The 18,226-nt window shown below is 34.7% G+C and overlaps 1 protein-coding gene across 3 annotated transcripts in view; it reads left to right on the top strand.

The window, feature by feature from the left end:
• Nucleotides 1–18,226, top strand: part of LOC136039305 (bridge-like lipid transfer protein family member 1) — a 279,590-nt gene that overhangs the window by 97,282 nt on the left and 164,082 nt on the right. For all 3 annotated transcript variants that reach the window (XM_065722912.1, XM_065722913.1, XM_065722911.1), the window contains exons 21-25: nt 2,582–2,770; nt 6,091–6,211; nt 11,370–11,625; nt 13,602–14,168; nt 15,850–16,299. In XM_065722912.1, the coding sequence (XP_065578984.1) occupies nt 2,582–2,770; nt 6,091–6,211; nt 11,370–11,625; nt 13,602–14,168; nt 15,850–16,299 (1,583 nt within the window). The remainder of the gene's footprint in view (nt 1–2,581; nt 2,771–6,090; nt 6,212–11,369; nt 11,626–13,601; nt 14,169–15,849; nt 16,300–18,226) is intronic.

The raw sequence follows: 18,226 nt of genomic DNA, 5'->3' as shown, positions 1-18,226 counted from the left end.
CAAAACGAACGGAAATCAAATAAACAATCATAGCAAATAAACTACAGGTACTAATATAAATCAATTAACAAATATAAGAACGAGTAAAACTAAATTGAATATGCAAATCAAGCTTAAAACAAACACAATTATTTTGCTATTAAAGTATAAATGAAACCCGAAACGAACAGAAATCAAATAAACAACCAAAGCAAATAAACTACAGGTACCAATATAAATCAATAAATAAATATTAGAACGAGTAAAACTTAAATTGAATATGCAAATCAAGCTTAAAACGAACAAAAATTACTACAAATAAGAGTTCGACTCCTGCCCCTCGCACTAACTAAAAGTCTGAAACCTACTGCGTCATTAGGGCTTTACTGTAAACGAATTATATTCCAAATAATTCCTTTTGTACTTACAAATAACAGTTCAGTTAGTGAAAAATCCTTGTATTAGACAGTGAAAAATCATTATAAAATTTTTAAGCTTGATCTGTATTTTCAATTTAAGCTTTACTCGTTTTAAGATTTATTTTTTCATTTATATTAGTACCTGTTGCATGTTAATTTGCTGTGATTGTTTATTTAATTTCTGTTAGTTTTGGGTTGTTTAGTAGTAATTCCTGGTCGTTTTGGGTTTGAATTATTATATGTTTCTATGTCTGCTGATCTTAAGTTTAATATGGCCTTAACTTTTCTTTGAAAAACTTCGTTTCCGGATTTAAAAAAAACTAATTTAGAAAATGGCGGGAGCTGTAATACTTTTCAATGATTTGCTTAACGAACTGACTTTCAATGCTTAAATACAACATACATTAATGGTTCACATTTTGTCGCGGTGCCCCATATAACATGACTTTGAAGAAAATCTTACAGAACAAAAACCAAGAAATAATATCTGCTAATTTTGCAGCTAAATCTCCTGTTAAAAAGCCAATTCACTTGTATTACAATTTCAAGCTACAAGCTTCCACAAGAATAAAAGGCAGGGCATATGTACTCCCTCTACTTCTTTCCGAGGAATTAATATAGGTATAACGTAATATTAAAAAAATCATCTTTGACCAACACCAAGAAACATATTTTTGAACTTTCAGGTAAAATGTTTTGGCCAAAACTTACAAATTTTTGGTTGCTGTTTCATATGAATTTTGAGATAGGGGTTTTGTTCCTTCCTTAATATTTTAGAATGAAAAGGGGAAAAGAATCCCTAATTAAAAGGCTTGCCTAAGGTGTTTTCTTATGTGGTTCCAATTAGGAAATTTCAGCGGTTATCCCTTCCAAAACATTTATAACTGTTATAAAAATGACCCATGACGTACTAAAAACGTATATGAAGTACTAAAACTTTTTCATTTGTTCCTTGTCGGTTTTGTTAATAACTAGTTTACCCGTAGCGCGTTCCCACTATCTTAAAAGAAAGGAGGTTCAAGGAGATTTCCCTTGGAAAAGTATCCTGTGTGAAACTGGCCCTCTGTAAAAAATTGTCCCTCATGGAAATTCTCCCCTCCCCCCAGCTGCGTGTTCATAACGATTACATTCTTGAATATTAATATATTTGAAAATTACTCTGTGGACAATTCATCCCGCGAAAAATCCCTCCATGAAGATTTCCCTCCCTAGTGGTAAATTTTCCCCTGGAATCCTCCCAACCGACAAATCCCCTTCATTGGGGCATCGAGTTGGTAAATCGAAAAACGTTATTGTTTTCTGAATCGATAAACATGACCATCGATTTTTTTCGAACGTCATGCTTTCCACAATAGAGTTAATATCAGAATGAATAAAGTTGTCCTTTACCCTACATTTATATAAATTAAGTAATTGATTTATCTTCAATTTCATAAACAACGGCTTCGAATAAAATAAGCAAATCAAACTTATTTTGATATGGAATATTTCTCTCCTCCACACCCCCCGGACAACTATTCATGGAAAATTATATTCTGGAAATCCCCCCCCCCCTCCGCGAGAAATAGGAATCGTTTTTCTTATGTAAAATAACGATATTGTTTTAACTTTGAAAAGTATTGGGAAAATTAGGCTGAATGCCAAATTAGCGAAACTGTTGAATACCAAATTCCGATAATTTGTTGAAAAAGAAAGTTTCTAATTTCAGAATAGCGTTAGACGACAGAATTCATAGTTAGCTAACCTGTCAATTAAACATCTAGAAAATGCGAATAACGTGACCGGAAAGGACTGTCAAGTTTTTGTCTGTGGGGTTTGTGTGTATTTCAGTCAGCTCAAAAAGTAGAGAGAGGATATCAGGGAGGAAGGATTTTTTATTATCTAAATTCTCCCCAAAAGTGTAATCAACAACTTATTAAAGTTTTTTTTAGATCGGATGAACAGTTTAGCAATGCATAAAAGACAGACATACGTTCGATTTTATAACTATAGGTAACTCACTGAAATAATTGTATCGTACAATTTTTCCGAAGAGCTGATATATTTCATCAACAAAAATATCAAGAGTTGGATCAGTCTTGGGACAATCTGTGTATTTTCAAATCTCCGGTTATGAACATCATTTGTGTTGTTAGATCTTGGTTTTCTCACAACCTGTTAAACATTTTTCAATTCTACGTTAGATTTTTACAAATTACCGAAGTTCAGTCAAGTTACTCAAGGATTTACAACTCTACAAATGATCCACCGTGAGCACAAAAATGTGCCTCCTACTCCGTCTCCATATCTTCCACACAAACAACGTCGTGTTAGCTCAGAATCTCCGTGGGAAAGTCCTATCATTAGTGGAACCCAGTCAGAAACCAATGAGAGTAAGTACTGTATTTTTTAAAGTTGTCTATTTATATTTTATTATGCATTGTTTTGCACTTTTTGGCTATTATTTATTCTGTATGTTTCCTTGGGTGTATTTTTACTAATCCCCCTCCTCCCCCCAAAACTATAATTACTAGTCAATAAACCGAAAATTGTGCCTGGCTCTCCCTTCCTTAGATTTTAAGGTAGCTTGGTTTATTTGTATTTTTTCGTTGCTTCTTTTGTGATTTCTCATTGTATAGTCTTTCAGACATTTCTAGGCTCCTCTAAGTTGGTTCAATCTTACACCTGCAAATTAGCTCAGTCCATAATAGATAGATATTTTATAGCAAAACGAAAGCCTCTTTGGGCCATGGCAGAAAAAAAAACTATCACAAAAACTCTACCACATGATAATAACACACATAACAATAAAAATACATAGTACATAGCAATAACAATTAAATACTATAATAATCAAAAAAAAAAACAAAACAGAAATAATAGGACACATAATAGATATGAGGAATTTTATATGTCTAATGCCCCAAAGCCACAAGGGCCATGGCTACTAAAAATAACGGTACTTATTTCTTATGCTCACCACACTCAAGAAGTGAAGTCAGGTTAATCCTAACGAAATATGCTTAAGTATAATGAAACTAAAATATTATAGTAATAAAATTATTGAAACCACATTAGAGAATCATGGAAATCAGGCCCCCCAGAACGCCTTATATGAAATTGCTTGTAACCTAACCGAACCAAAATACCAATTAAAATATACCTACATTGTAGTAAATATACACTCTCTCACAATCTGATTATCAACGAGTACAAATACAGAAAGAAGCTGGTTCTGTCAGACCAAGAACTTGAGTGTGGTGGGTATAAGATATAAGTACCAAAATAATAAAAAAAGCTTACAAACATACATCATTATTTTCTCCATTACCCCCCCCCCCTCCATAAAAAATCTCGTTGTATGTGTCATTCCCAGTTTTATATATTTTGCAGTCTTTCTTGTTGTCCCATAATCTTTAGATCCCACTTTTAAAACAACCAAAACTTGCTCCCACATTACCAAGAAACAAATTGTTCATTAAATCCTGTAATTTTTTTTTACAAAGGATCATGAAGTGAAGCAGATCCTCACCATTTTCTCCGCGCATAGGGCATGAGTAAGGACCGTCCATCACCTTCACCCTCCCTAAATATTTTCTCCTTTATCCAAATGCTAGGAAATATCCATCCCTGAGATATACCACTTAATTTATTCACTTTTTAAAACCGCTTTAAAATAATCCCAAAACCTTGTTCTATTGCCGGTAAATGCCTAGGGGCGTCAAGGGATGTAGAGGCTGCGACTTCATACTACCATTTCTGAATTTCCTGATCTTCCAGCACACCCTTTACTAATTTTGCTACATTTCCTGCTTCCAGTCCTATGCCCTTCCCTTCATTCTAAACTCCTGATAACCCACAACTATTTAAAATTGATCTTGCCTGGGAAACCCATGAACTTTTCCTTCTATCCTGTAACGCCTTCAGATACAGTGTATTTATTAACCTATTATTGGGTAAACCAATCACTTTTTCCAAGCATCCTATCAGTCTTACCCCTCTTTTTACCCTCAAGTATATGTGAGTAATATATCTCATTTTGCTCATAAGTGCATTTAATTATAATAGACAACTGAAAGCGTTAGTTTTAGCTCTTCTCTTGTGCTTTCTCTTTCATGCCAGTCAACATTGGCAAAAAGTATGAAATCCAGTTCAATGGAAACATGAATTTCTAGATTACGGCTATATGCTGATAATTAATAAGATTTTTATTATAGTATTATCTAGGGGTATAGTTTAACTTAATAAATTGATTTTAGGAATTTTAAGTAAAAACTGTCTTCATCTATGCTCAAACAAAAATGTTTCATCATCAATTTTCTGTGACTAAGAAAAATTTTCCAAGTCGAATTGCTTACCTACGTATCGTAAAATAGTCAGGGCAGCATTAGTCTGCAGAACATAGGGTTGTGTAAATGCAGTGTCATTTTGTGCCATTTTTCTAAAAGTAGCTGTTTTATTTTCAGTTCCATGTAAAACGAAAATAAAGGAAGAATAAAAAGAAAATAAAATAAAAAGAATATAGTAAACAGAAATATCATTTATGTTGTAGGAAACCGTTTTTCTTAACGTTTTTGAAGAAAAGAACTAGAAGGCGCTAGTTTTTGTTTTCTGGAAGACAAATTTGAGATTCCGTTCTTATCAGGTTTGCATATTCTTTGATAAGAAGCATAAAGCAGACCATACACAGCAGACCATACACAGTTTACATGAAGGAACTTGACCATCAAAGTTCATTATTGCTTTCAAAAATTTACCCAGGATCGTTTGAAGAAATCTTCAGCCATCATAAAGCCTTCCTATAACCAAGAAGAATTTAAACAGATCTTGTAACCTATGTTTAATGTCTTATGTTATGTGTTGCTCCACCACGTTATATAAACTAAAAATAGCGTGAATCAAAACATTAAAAGTGTCAGTAGGGTACCTTCATTTGCTATATATTAAGAAGAAGAAGAAAATCTGAACATAGAAAGCCTACTGAAGTTTTTTCTTGATTTGGATTTTTTGTTCTTTTTTTTGGTAGGAAAATTCTTGACGTGACTTTCTAAAATACAGTCGTTTTGACATTGGAAACCTAAAATTACGTGTAAAAACTAAAACATCTCATGCTTGAGCATACAGTGATTTTTTTAAGTCAATCTAGAAAAATGTCATTAACGACGGAAAATCTCTTATAATTAATTACTTCGGCATGGTAACAGTGCCCTTGACTTTGAAGTGATTTTTCTTTAGAAAAACGAATACACACCAAAAGATGAAAAAATTTGTTCCTTTCTTATGGGATTCTTGGCAAGTGAGAGATGTTTCAATCAAAGCGGAGACTTCAAAAATTCAATCAAATTCAAATTAAAAAAAAAAAAATCCAATTTCAATCGGACGTTTCTTTAGCGTCCCGCATATTTTAAGCTTCAAAATGAATTAATTCATTTCTAATACATTTTATCTTTTTTCTACTATTTAACGGCAGTGAAATCTAAGTTTTGCTTTAATAGCTTCCAAGAAGAATCACTATGTATATTTTTCTTTTTTGCTTATTATGCTTTTTGTGCAGTTTTTTCTTTTCTTGAACCCAGTGTAATGTCTTGTTTCTTCTCACATTTATTTTTTGTTTAATTTTTTTTGGTACCAAGGTGCACTTGTCAATAACTCACAAGAAGGCCTGGTTTAAGAATTTGCCTATGTGTTTTTTTTTAATTTAATTTTATTTTAGATGACCTCGAAGAAGCGTTGGTTTTCGATAAGTGTTCTGTCAATTGTAATACGATTGTTGTCAAGGTTAGAGGTCCAGTCAACATTATGCTAACCCCTTTGGTTTTGGATTCCTTGCAAAGGTTAACATTTATCATTTATTGAAATTTATTTTATCTTTTCACTAAAATTTGAAGTTCTGGGATTTATTTCCGCATATGGGCCCACAGCTTAAGTTGTTAGAGATGGAGAATAGTATAGAATTGCATATTTAAAAAAAGTGCTAGTTTATGTCCTAGTACCCGATATTTGTATCTTATACTGTGTTGCTAAAACCTATTAAAGTTTTTCTGCCCGCTGAGTGTTATCAGACCTAAAGGTCATCGAACAGCCCATGTGTATATAAGCTTTTCGTCGATAATTGACAATGAGGAACTGAATGCTGCTTCAAAGTTTGATGATTTGCGATAGTTTCAAGATGAGTAATGCTTTAGTATCTTTACTCTGCTTTTTTTTTTTTTACTAAATAATTGAGTTTATAATCCTTTTTTGTTTATTAGAATTGAACTGTTGTTGAATCCAGAGTTTGTATTACTAGAAATAATACCAGCTCTCTGCACCAAGCCACCTGAGGCCAAATTTGGTGGCCTCTCCCATTTGTTTTCATGGAAATAGCCATGGAATTTGATAATAAAAAAAAATAAATAATGCTTTGTCACTGATGTGTGTGTAGATACAAATTTTCAAATAGCCAATCTATTCAGCATATTGAGTATAGTTATTGGACCTTTCAGTTATTGAAAGGTCCAATAACTATGCCCTTAGAGATAACAGGATCCCCACAGTCCCTGGGGGAAGGTCTGTAAGTTGTAAAATTTGCTCATTGTGTGCGTATAGTATTTGTTATTAGGAAGTATCCATACATTGTTTTTTTTGGGGGGAGCAATTTTCTGCTGGGGGGATTTCACGAGAATTTTCTCCATTGAAAGCAAAGTTTTCGTGGGGGATTGGGCAGAGGGTAAACGTTTCAGGGAAAATTTTTACACTGTTGGAATTTGCCAGAATTCGTTTGCGAAATTCTTTTTATTGGTTTTACTTTGTCTTTGCCGACACAAATTTTACGTGTGGAGATGTTAAGGATAATTTTCCGGGATTAATTTTCCTGGTTTGAATTGTCTAAAGTATTTTTCTTTAGGGGGAGTGGCTTTTCCTATGAAGGTGGAGCCGGATTTTCCATAAGTTATTAAAAAACGATCACAAATCAAATTAAAAAAAAATAACTGAAAGCAAGGGAGCAACATTAAAACTTAAAAACGAACAGAAATTATTATATATATATATATGAGGGGGTTGCTCCCTCCTCAATACCTCGCTCTTTACGGTAAATTTAGAATTTTGACCCAATTCTTTAAGAGCGAGTCCTGAAACACAAGGGTTGTTTAATTAGAAACTTTAACGATAAGCAGCTTTTTGAAAATGCTAAAAAACTTTTTCGCGAAGAGCCAGGTATTAAGGAAGGTGCACCCCCCCCCCTCATATATGTAAAAATTTCTATTTGTGTTAAGTTTTAATATTTCTCCTTATTTTCAGTTGAAAAAAAAACTTTTTTTTTTTAGTTTAATCACTTAAAATCCAGTTTTATAGCATTTTAAACCAGAAGTAAGTGTAATTTGATAGAGAAAAAACTCACAAGATAAATTTTTCGTAGATTAGTTGTAAAAGCAGGGACTACAGAGGGCTGAAAACAGAGCAAAATAAGTGCATTTCCAATGTGTAATTTTAACATTTCTGTCAAAGAGAGTCTTTTTTGACTTTGCTCTATTTAGTCATTTTTTCCCGAAAGACTTATTACTCTATTGTTAAAATTTTATTTAGCTGAATACTGACGAAAAAAAAGAAAAACACGCATCACAGGGCATATTCCCTTACCATTTTCAAACAGTTCGTAGTAACGAACTGTAGTAAGGAGCGACCCGGCTCAATAGTAACCAAAAGTCTAAAAAATGGAATTTTGGTACCAATAGCTACATCAAAAGAATCGCATTTTAATGCTGATTTTAAATATATAAATTTCATCAAGTTTAGTCTTACCCATCAAAAGTGACGAGCCTGAGAAAATTTGCGTTATTTTAGAAAATAGGGGGAAACACCCCTTAAAAGTCATAGAATCTTAACGAAAATCACACCATTAGATTCAGCGTATCAGAGAACACTACCGTAGAAGTTTCAAGCTCCTATCTACAAAAATTTGGAATTTATATTTTTTGCCAGAAGGCAGATCACGGATGTGTGTTTATTTGTTTTTTTGTTTTTTTTCCCCAGGGGTGATCATATCGACCCAGTTGTCCTAGAATGTTGCGAGAGGGCTCATTCTAACGGAAATGAAAAGTTCTAGTTCCCTTTTTAAGTGACCAAAAAAATTGAAGGGCACCTAGGCCCCCTCCCACGCTAATTATTTTCTCAGTGTCAACGGATAAAAATTCTGAGATAGCCATTTTATTCAGCGTAGTCGAAAAACCTTATAACTATGTCTTTGGGGACGACTTACTCCCCCACGGTCCCTGTGGGAGGGGTTACAAGTTCAAAACTTTGACCAGTGCTTACATATAGTAATGGTTATTGGGAAGTGTACAGGCGTTTTCAGGAGGATTTTTTTGGTTGGAGGCAGGGGTTGAGAAGAGGGGAATATGCTGGAGGAACTTTCCATCGAGGAATTTGTCATGGGGGAAGAAAATTTCCATGAAGGGAGCGCAGGATTTACTAGCATTACTTAAAAAAAAACAATGAAATTTTTTTTTTCAGCTGAAAGTAAGCAGCAGCATTAAAACTTAAAACGAACAGAAATTATTACCTATGTGAGGGGCTCACCTCCTCCTAATACCTCGCTGTTTATGCCAAAGTATTTTTAGTAATTTCAACTATTTATTCTGCGGCTTTTGTGATTCAGGGGTCATTCTTAATGAATTGGGACAAAATTTAAGCTTTAGTTTAAAGAGCGAGGTACTGACGAGGGGGCGAACCCCCTCATATATGTAATAAAAACATAAGAATACAAAAGTTCTTTACGTAAGCTAATTTATAAGTTACGTATATCTTTTACTTATAAAAAGATTCGTAAAAATTAAAAGTTCTAGTTGCCTTTTTAATTAACCGAAAATCGGAGGGCAACTGGGCTTCCTCCCCCGCTCTTTTCTCTCAAAACCATTCGATCAAAATTATGAGAAAGCCATTTAGCCAAAAAAAAAATAAATATACAAATTTCGTTTTAATTATTCCTCTGCGGAGAGCCAAAATCAAAACATGCATTGATTCAAAAACGTTCAGAAATTAAATAAAAAAAACAAGTTTTTTAAATGAAAGTAAGGAGCGACATTAAAACTTAAAATGAACAGAAATTGCTCCGTATATGAAAGGGGCTTTTCCTTCTCAACGCCCCGCTCTTTACGCTAAAGTTTGACTCTTTCTCTTAACTCTACATTTTAAAATAGTAAAAAATTTTAGCGTAAAGAGCGGGGCGTTGAGAAGGAAAAGCCCCTTTCATATACGGAGTAATTTCTGTTTGTTTTAAGTTTTAATGTCGCTCCTTACTTTCATTTAAAAAACTTTTTTTTTATTTAATTATCTACCTGAACCATGCTGCCTACGCATCAAAATGTATTTCAATTCTATTCTTTTTAGGTTTCTCGATACTTTTAATGCTTTAGTTTTTATGGCACTTGGTAAATACCAAGTACCATATAGCGATCGCAAATTCTGTCGGTCTTTCGGTCCCGGTTTTGCTAGTTTAGGCACTTCCAGATAAGCTAGGACGATAAAATGTGGCAGGCGTATAAGGGACCAGACCAGATTAAATTAGAAACAGTGTCCCCGATTCGACCATCTGGGGGGAGTGGGGGACGGTTAATTCAGAAAAATTAGAAGAAATGAGGTATTTTTAACTTACGAAGGAGTCATCTTATCTTAATGAATTTTCAGATTTAGAAGGACCTCGAAACTCAGATCTCTTATTTTAAATCCCGACCGGGTCCAGTTTCAGGGGGGGGGGGAATCTTGGAAAACGCTTAAAGCGGAGAGATCAGGATGAAACTTGGTGGAAAGAATAAGCACACGTCCAAGATAGGTGACTGACATAACCGGACCGGATCCGATCTCTTTGGTGGATTTGGGGGGGGGGGAAATTTGGAAAAATTAGAAAAAATAACGTATTTGTAACTTACGAACAGATGATCAGATCTTAATGAAATTTTATATCTAGAAAGATCTTGTACTTTAGAGCTCTAATTTTAAATCTCGACTAGATCCGGTGACATTGATGGGAGTTGGAGGGGAAAACTGGAATTCTTGGAAAACGTGAAAAATGATGTATCTTACGAATGGGTTATCGGATCTTAATGAATTTTGATATTTAGAAGGACCCCGTGACTCAGAGCTCTTATTTTAAATCCCGACCGGCATTAAGCCTCTGATTTTCCTTTTAAAGCAATCTATTGACTCTTAGAATTTTGCTAGAGCTCTTACCATATGTGTTCTTGGCTCTTGGTTCTTCCAACCTCGTCACAAGTGACATATGAGCTCTTGTTAAATTTGATATTTAGAAGGAACTCATGTCTCAGAGCTCTTATTTTAAATCCCGACCAGATCTGGTGACATTGGGGGGTGGGGGTGTCTGAGGGGGAAACCGGAAATCTTGGAAAACGCTTAGAGTGGGGAGATCTGAATGAAACTTCGTGGGTAGAATAAGCAAATGTCTTAGATACGTAATTGACGTAACCGGGCAGGATCCACTCTCTCTGGGGGATTTGGGGGGGGGTCCAGTGCTTTGGTGATTTCGGTGCTTCTGGACGTGCTAGGCCGATGAAAATTGGTAGGCGTGTCAGGGATCTGCACAAATTGACTTGATAAAGTTGTTTTCCCCGATTCAACCATCTGGGGGGGGGGGTTTGAAGGGAGAGGGAAAATTGGAAAAAAATGAGGTATTTTTAACTTACGAGTGGGTGATTGAATCTTAATGAATTTTGATATTTAGAAGGACCTCGTGTCTCAGAGCTCTTATTTTAAATCCCGACCGGCATTAAGCCGTCTGATTTTCCTTTTAAATTAATCTATTGATTCTTAGAATTTTTCTAGAGCTTTCCATATGAGTTCTTGGCTCTTCCGACCTTGTCACAAGTGCCACGTGAGCTCTTAGCTCTTGTTATATTATTTAGTTTTTAATTATATTTATTTTATTCATGTATTTTGTTAAAAACTAAAAGCGGGGAAATGTTTGCATTTACCCAACTAATTACATGGATTTTGCAGATTTCTCGACACAGCAGCTGAGCATAAAAGTCACAGTATATCTGTTTTGACATCTGCAAGAAGTTCATGCATCAATACGGTGCTTCAAGGTCACTCGTTTTTGCCAGAATCCGTTGTTGAACCTTCTAATAGCGAAATAAGCAAGAAAATTAGCCGTGCTGTGGAAAGCAGTTCCAAATGGAAGTATTCAAATATGAAAAAGAGTTTCACAAATATTGTTGCTGTTCAAACCCAAGGATCTCTCTCTCTTGATAAGGTTTTTTCTGTTTATCATATTTTTTTTTTCGGTGCATAAGTTAAGAGTATGATAAGGACCGTGCAACGATTTTGTTACTAGCTTATCAGTAGGCATGTATACCCTGGTTGTTCCGGTTATCTTGGTAGTAGTGAATGCGTAAGAACCTAATTACATGTTTTTTTTAAATTTTCTTCGTGGGTGTTTGTTATGCCCAAAAAGAAGTTTAATGATATGTGCTTTGAGTTGCCAAGGTGCCATCTTCATAAGGAGACTGTGGGGTTGGAGACTTAAATATTCAAGTTGGCGACTCCTCCATATTTTTTTATTTCTCGACTTATCTGAAGAAGTTTTTTTTTGAAAATATTCCTGCCAAAAGTTATAAGCTTGAAAAGTTGTAAGTTTGAAAGTGATTTGTGGAATCGAGCCATTTCATTGGTCTTTGACCTTTCTAAACCTGCTGGTGAATTCAAATACCTGTAGCTTTGGATTAACGTTTTTTTTAACATTTGAAATACAAAATATATTTAATTTTTCGCGCAGATTCAAAATATGCCTCGCATCTTTGGAGGTAGTATTTGAAGTTTGGAGGGATCCTCTGTGTTTCTCTGAAAGGGTTGTCGGCATTCCTTTTTGACTGTGTATTTTTTATTTGCTATTTAAATTTCTTTTTTCCCACTCTTTGTCTCATTTGTTCTGTGTTTATGCGGTTTTTTGCACTTTCAGCAAATTGCCTGATTCATTTTCAGCAGTAACTGATTAGCTGACCGAATTATGATTTATCTCATTTTTGGACTAAACTTTATACCTTCTTACATAGATGTAAACGGGTCCAGTTTCTTGTTGTGGGAGGGAGGAGGAGCAGAACACTCTTCTCTGGAAACAAAGGGTTAAACATGGTGAAAGTCGGTTTCCTGACCAATTTAAGTAAAATCTGGGGGCAAGAGTCATTTAGGCTAAAATCATTCTTTGAAGCCGATGTTACAGTCAACGTTTCAAAAAACTTTACGCAAGGCTATTTGTTGTTTTGAAAATACGATTACATCCATTCTATATCTAGCAGGAAGGGTGTGTAAAAGTACAGGATGGCTGGCCCCCAACCCTCCATTGCACTTCCTGGCTGCAAGGGCCACGAAACGGAGATCAGCACCGCTGGTTTGGACCTTGAGGGTCTAGTGCCGTCATACTTACTGTACTTTATTCCATATCTACTTACCGCGTTCAGTCAATTTGGTAACCCTGCTTTCCTGTGTATCATTGGATTTCAAGATATTTAAAAATAATGGGCTTTTTCAAAATATGCTATTCCTCTTTTATTGCTTGTGGAAATACTGGTGATGTTATAAGTTCAATATTAATATTGCTTTTGCCCGGCATATAAGGTTTTAAAAGAATCTCTGATGTTCAAACAACTTGTTCAGTCAAACAACTCAACCAATACTAGTAAAAATAAAACTGATTACCATATTAAGTTGAAAAAGTAGATATTTTTGTGGTTTTACTGATGGAAAGGGTTTCTAGACTGGTGACACCGCGCAATCACTTTTGTAATTTTGTAAGTTAATGCTGTAACTGAACCTTTGGTACAAGGAGTTCTGAAAAGATTAGAAATCTTTCTTTTATAATGCCTTTAAGAATCATTAAATTATTAAAAGACATTTTCGACTGCACTAGAAGTACCAGCAAACGAAACTAAATCCTGAAGACATGGATAAGCTATGTGAAGGCGACCCAATACCTTGCAATTCATTTTTTAAGCCTCAGCGTCGGCTGACCTTTTTAGAGACTAAGAGAGACTAAGAAGGTTTCTAAGAAGGTCAGTCAACGCTGAGGTTTAAAAAATGAATTGCAAGGTATTGGGTCGCCTTCACATAGCTTTTCCATGACTTCAGGATTTAGTTTCGTTTGCTGGTACTTCTATTGCAGTCGAAAATGTCTTTTAATAATTCCTATAAGAATCAATAAGGAATTCATTTAACCTAAACTATCAATTCTAGATAAATATTGGCGTTCTACAAGTGGGTGTTGTAGAGGAGCTCATCTCATTTTCTGCTCTTGACAGTCCGTGCGACCTTGTCTGCGTTTCTCTACTTGGAGCTTGCATAGAAAACCTTACAATAGTTGCTCAAACCAAGAAGCATATAGTTCAGTCATACCAATCTCGTACCTGCCAAACTATTACCCAAAACTTTAAAACAACCAAGAGATCATCGAAAAAAATAAAACGTCAAGAGCAATCAAGACCTGATCAAATAGTCCTTGTCTTAAACCAAGTCAAGGAAGATCAGAATCTGTTAGTCTTAAATACAAAACGAGTCCATACGCAGTTGCGACGTCTTAGGAATGAAAGTGCAACTCTACAACGAGAAGCAGTCATTACAGCTATTCCCCCGAGGTGCTCAAAGGTGATGTTTACTTTTGATTCGAAAGACTTCGAAGCGATGAAGAGAGATATGGGTGACTCTTTGAAGCGAGTAGATATCAAAGACCTTGACAGGCCGTCAGAGTTTGGACTTATTATGCTGGAGTTTGGTGTTGAAAATATTACAGGAAAAATCATTAAGGTAGGTTGTTGGGACCACTCATTACCATCTTAGAAGACCAAAAATATATATAAAGTAATATATTTTGAAAAATTGGACAATTATTATGATCTTGGATTGTAATACCCTAAGCCAGTGCTTTCTTGTTTTTTTTTTCGGGTTTGCTCATTCTTTCTCTTTTCCAAAATGTATCCCTGCGTGCTATCGTGGACTGAAGCATACATTAATCGACCACTCATTCATATTATTGTTTTTGTGTCTTGTACGTATGATCAGGGTCGTATCCAGGGGTAGGGGCTACCCGATTTGAATCCCTCGTTCTCCCCGAAATTGGTGTCAAGCTTTTACAAATTAACAAAATAAATGTAAACAAATTTGTTTGTGTTTTATATATTTTTTGCTGTTGTGAAGTTTAATTGAAATCCAAGAGGGCATTCTCGTGTTCGAAGATAACAAGAACGTAACCTTTTTTTTCTCAGACGTATCATAGAGCCCATACATCTGAAACTGTAACTGTTGACCTGGTAGTAAAGTCCTCCGGCTTGCCTGGTAATTAGGCTTACGAAAATAGATTTCGATACCCCTATGGACAGACACAGGTTAGATCGGATGCTGATAATAAACGGGTATGAATTTAGAACTGAATTTGTATTATTTAACTTTAGTCCGATGTTAATTAATCCCAAGGTTTCATGGTATAGAAAACTTTTAGTAAACTAAAACGAAATTAAATTTTTTCTTGAAACTGGAAAATACTTCAAGTTTCAGAAGAACTTTTCTTGTTCTTTTCACGATCCCCAAGCCTGAAAAATTTTTGTCATTTCCATTTCTTACCAATACTGAGCTGCGGATCGCTGACGACGGTAAAAAAAAAATCTAAAGAAGTATAGTATTTTCCAGCAACACAATAAACTTCCAGTTGATTCTGTTTAGTAATGGATGTTATAGTACTTTTGATAACCCCATATTGCTAACTGACAATCCAATACGCTTCTGTCTTAAAATTCAGCGATGGTTGGTCCTCTATTTGCTTGTCGAAAGAAAATTCAAGTTTTTTTTATTAATTAGTATCTTTGTTCACCTTAGCTGATAGATTTTGAGCTCATCCAGAAGTTTCCAGACTTTTTACTTTCTTTTTGTGATGCAATCATCATGCTTTTTTATCCTCTGATCACAAGTAAATATTGTACATTCAATTGTGTATTGATAAGCTAATTACAATAAACGATAGTATCAAGAGATGATTCCCATATTCTGAGTACTTGGTTTATATCCTACAGTTGGTTGATGCCGCCAATTTAGGAACTCTGTCTATGCAAATGTAATTTAAAGTGCTTAGGGAAAAGAGGACCATCAGGAGTTAGTTATTGATAACCTTTAAATTGCAGTAGAATATGCAGTAGGTTTAATTGCAGTAGGTTTAATTGCATTAGGTTTTTTCAATGGGAAACATATGTTTGAATGACACTCTTCGGTAAGGAAAGGAAAGAAAACACAATATTACCTTGATGGTGTGAAAATTTACGGGTAATTTTTTTGATTGGGTGCTTTGTTAGTGTTGCATAGTAAAGAAGAAAAAATGGATATGTAGTCACATAAAAAACTTAGCATACTCATTTGTGCTTCCTTCCTTTTAGTTTATCTTTTAGAGATTCTAATGCAATATATTTTATTAGCCCTTAATATAATACCTTTTTTTCAGAAATATCCTCAACTCGAGTTCTTGCACGAGGAAGTAAATGCTCAACGACTTCAATCAATTTCAGAAGATAGTGAATCTCCGTTGCCACAAAAGAGCTTCCGAACAACCAGTTTCACAACAAAGCCTTCTACTTCTACAGCGACAAAAGTGAAGACCAATCCGGTGGAAAAGCAAGAAACGACTAACTGCGTAGCCCAAGTGGGAGGAGTCTGGTTTGGATTTGCTGCGCCCCCTAAAACACCAATAACAAAAAAGATAGAATATACTCGCCTTGATTGGAACCTGCTGAGTACGACGTCGCCAGCGATTTCTGCTTGGATAAGCTGTACTGATAGATTCATTTTGTCAATGAAACATTATAATCATTTACAACGGCGATGGAACTTGGGGGTTATGGCTGTATTAATGGCGGAAAATTTGGATCTGCCTCGTCAAGATATCCCAAAAAAGGTATGATGTGTCATTTTGGGCTCGTTTCTTTTCAATTCAAATAGATAATTTTGAAGGCATGATGTGTCAGTTTTAGTGAATTAATGTCATTTAAAAAATAAATTACTGTGAATTGGATCAGGATAAACTGAAAACTATATTTCTATAACTCCTTCTTATTTAAAATGAGAAAAATAAACATAAAAGAAGGGAGGGGCACCGTATAAAATGCCAATACTAATAACTAAATGTAATGGTAATGTAGGCATCTCTGACATATGTAGTAGAAAGGTTTGATCCGATCCATATCACATACAATAGATAAACATATCCCTTCACCAAATTCCAATGAAAGCTGTAGGGAAACATACTTTATACCAAAGGTATAGGGAAAGGCTACTTACGACTTTCGCAGCTCCTGAGCAGATAAATAAGTTTCGTGTGCCAAATTAGCACAAGGGCCAAGCTAAAAGTTTTGTTCAACCATTATTTTTCCGTTTATGTAAGCACTGCAATAAATACACCCCCCCCCAAGTATGAATTTTGTTTATTATGTTTTTCATGCCCAGATCTGAAGTTTGTTCTCCTAAGTTCGGTCTTCTCATAGAAGATCAAAGTACTTTCCGTTTAAATTTACCTGAAATGCAAACATAGCAAGTGCCAGGATGTGCTACAGTACAATCGATAAAATAAATCACTTAGAAAAGATATCGAAACGCACTTTTACTTTTATTATGAATATGATGAATGTGAGGAAATACCTAATTTGGAATGTAGACATTTAGATTTCTCGAAATTCTCGAAACAAATGTTTAAAAAAATATTGGATGAAATTCCCTTATTTCTGAATATAGTTAGTATAATGATTATGAAAACATGGAGCTTATTCAAGGTGGAATAGGTGAAATTAGAATACTCACACTTGCATGCGGTTTTTTATTGCAGTGGCATTTTATTTTACACTTGCAATTGTAAAATAGTCTTCAAACAGCTTCTTCTAATATTGAAGTGCTACATATGAGAAAATTTTCAGCATTTCAATGTTACATTTTTTTCAGGCAAGGCCTTTCTTCTTCATATTTTTTTTTCAAGGTAACAAATTGTTGTTCTTTTTTTTTTTTAATTTTAATAGCAAAACCCTTTTCATGCCAGAAAATTCAAGATTTTTAAAAACTTCAGCATTTAGTATCACATGTCTTCAAGTAAGACCTATACTTTATTTTTTTTCCTTTTTAATAATCTTTGCTCATATTTTTGTTAAATTTTATCCAAAAACCCTTTCGCGCCAAAAATTTCAGCTTCTTAAGGATTTTGGGATTCAAATATCTCATTTTTTCAAATAAAGTCTTTCTACTTCATATTTCTTTTTCATTTTTAGAAATTAATGCTTCTTATTTTCGAATTTCGATTGCAAAGCCCCTTTCCTGTCAAAATCGCTGCTTTTTAAGAATTTTAACATTTTAATATCAGATTTCCCTAAGTTAAGCCTACCTAGTTCACATTCTTTTTTCATTTTAACAATTTACGATTCTTATTTTGCCCCTTAATACTTCATAATACCCATATTAGTACCTAAAATGTACGGTGGGTGGGATAGGTAGGTATTCTATATACCTACATATATAGCGTAGGTAGGTAGAATACATACTTACCATGCTTAGAGTATGATTTGAATAGGGTAGTTTACCCTACCTTTCAATAGGGGGTGTTTCTATGTAGGTAGTCAGCTGCTAACTGCAGCTAACAACTAACTGCAGCACCAAGCTGGCTGAGCACCAACACAGCTGCACACATTCCTCCCTCGTCCAAGTTTCTTCAAGACTTGAAAATAAGCTACTTCCCTGAAAATTTTACAAAAATATCTAATGGCCCTTGAGTGTCTGAATTAACATCCGAGATTTCAATAAATTTCCCAGATATCCAATTTTTTGAGCGTCAACACAGATTT

The sequence above is a fragment of the Artemia franciscana genome, chromosome 19 (genome assembly GCF_032884065.1).
Source record: "Artemia franciscana chromosome 19, ASM3288406v1, whole genome shotgun sequence".
Lineage (NCBI taxonomy): Eukaryota > Metazoa > Arthropoda > Branchiopoda > Anostraca > Artemiidae > Artemia > Artemia franciscana.
The sequence above is the reverse complement of the archived record's forward strand: the minus strand, read 5'-3'. Positions and strand labels throughout refer to the sequence as shown.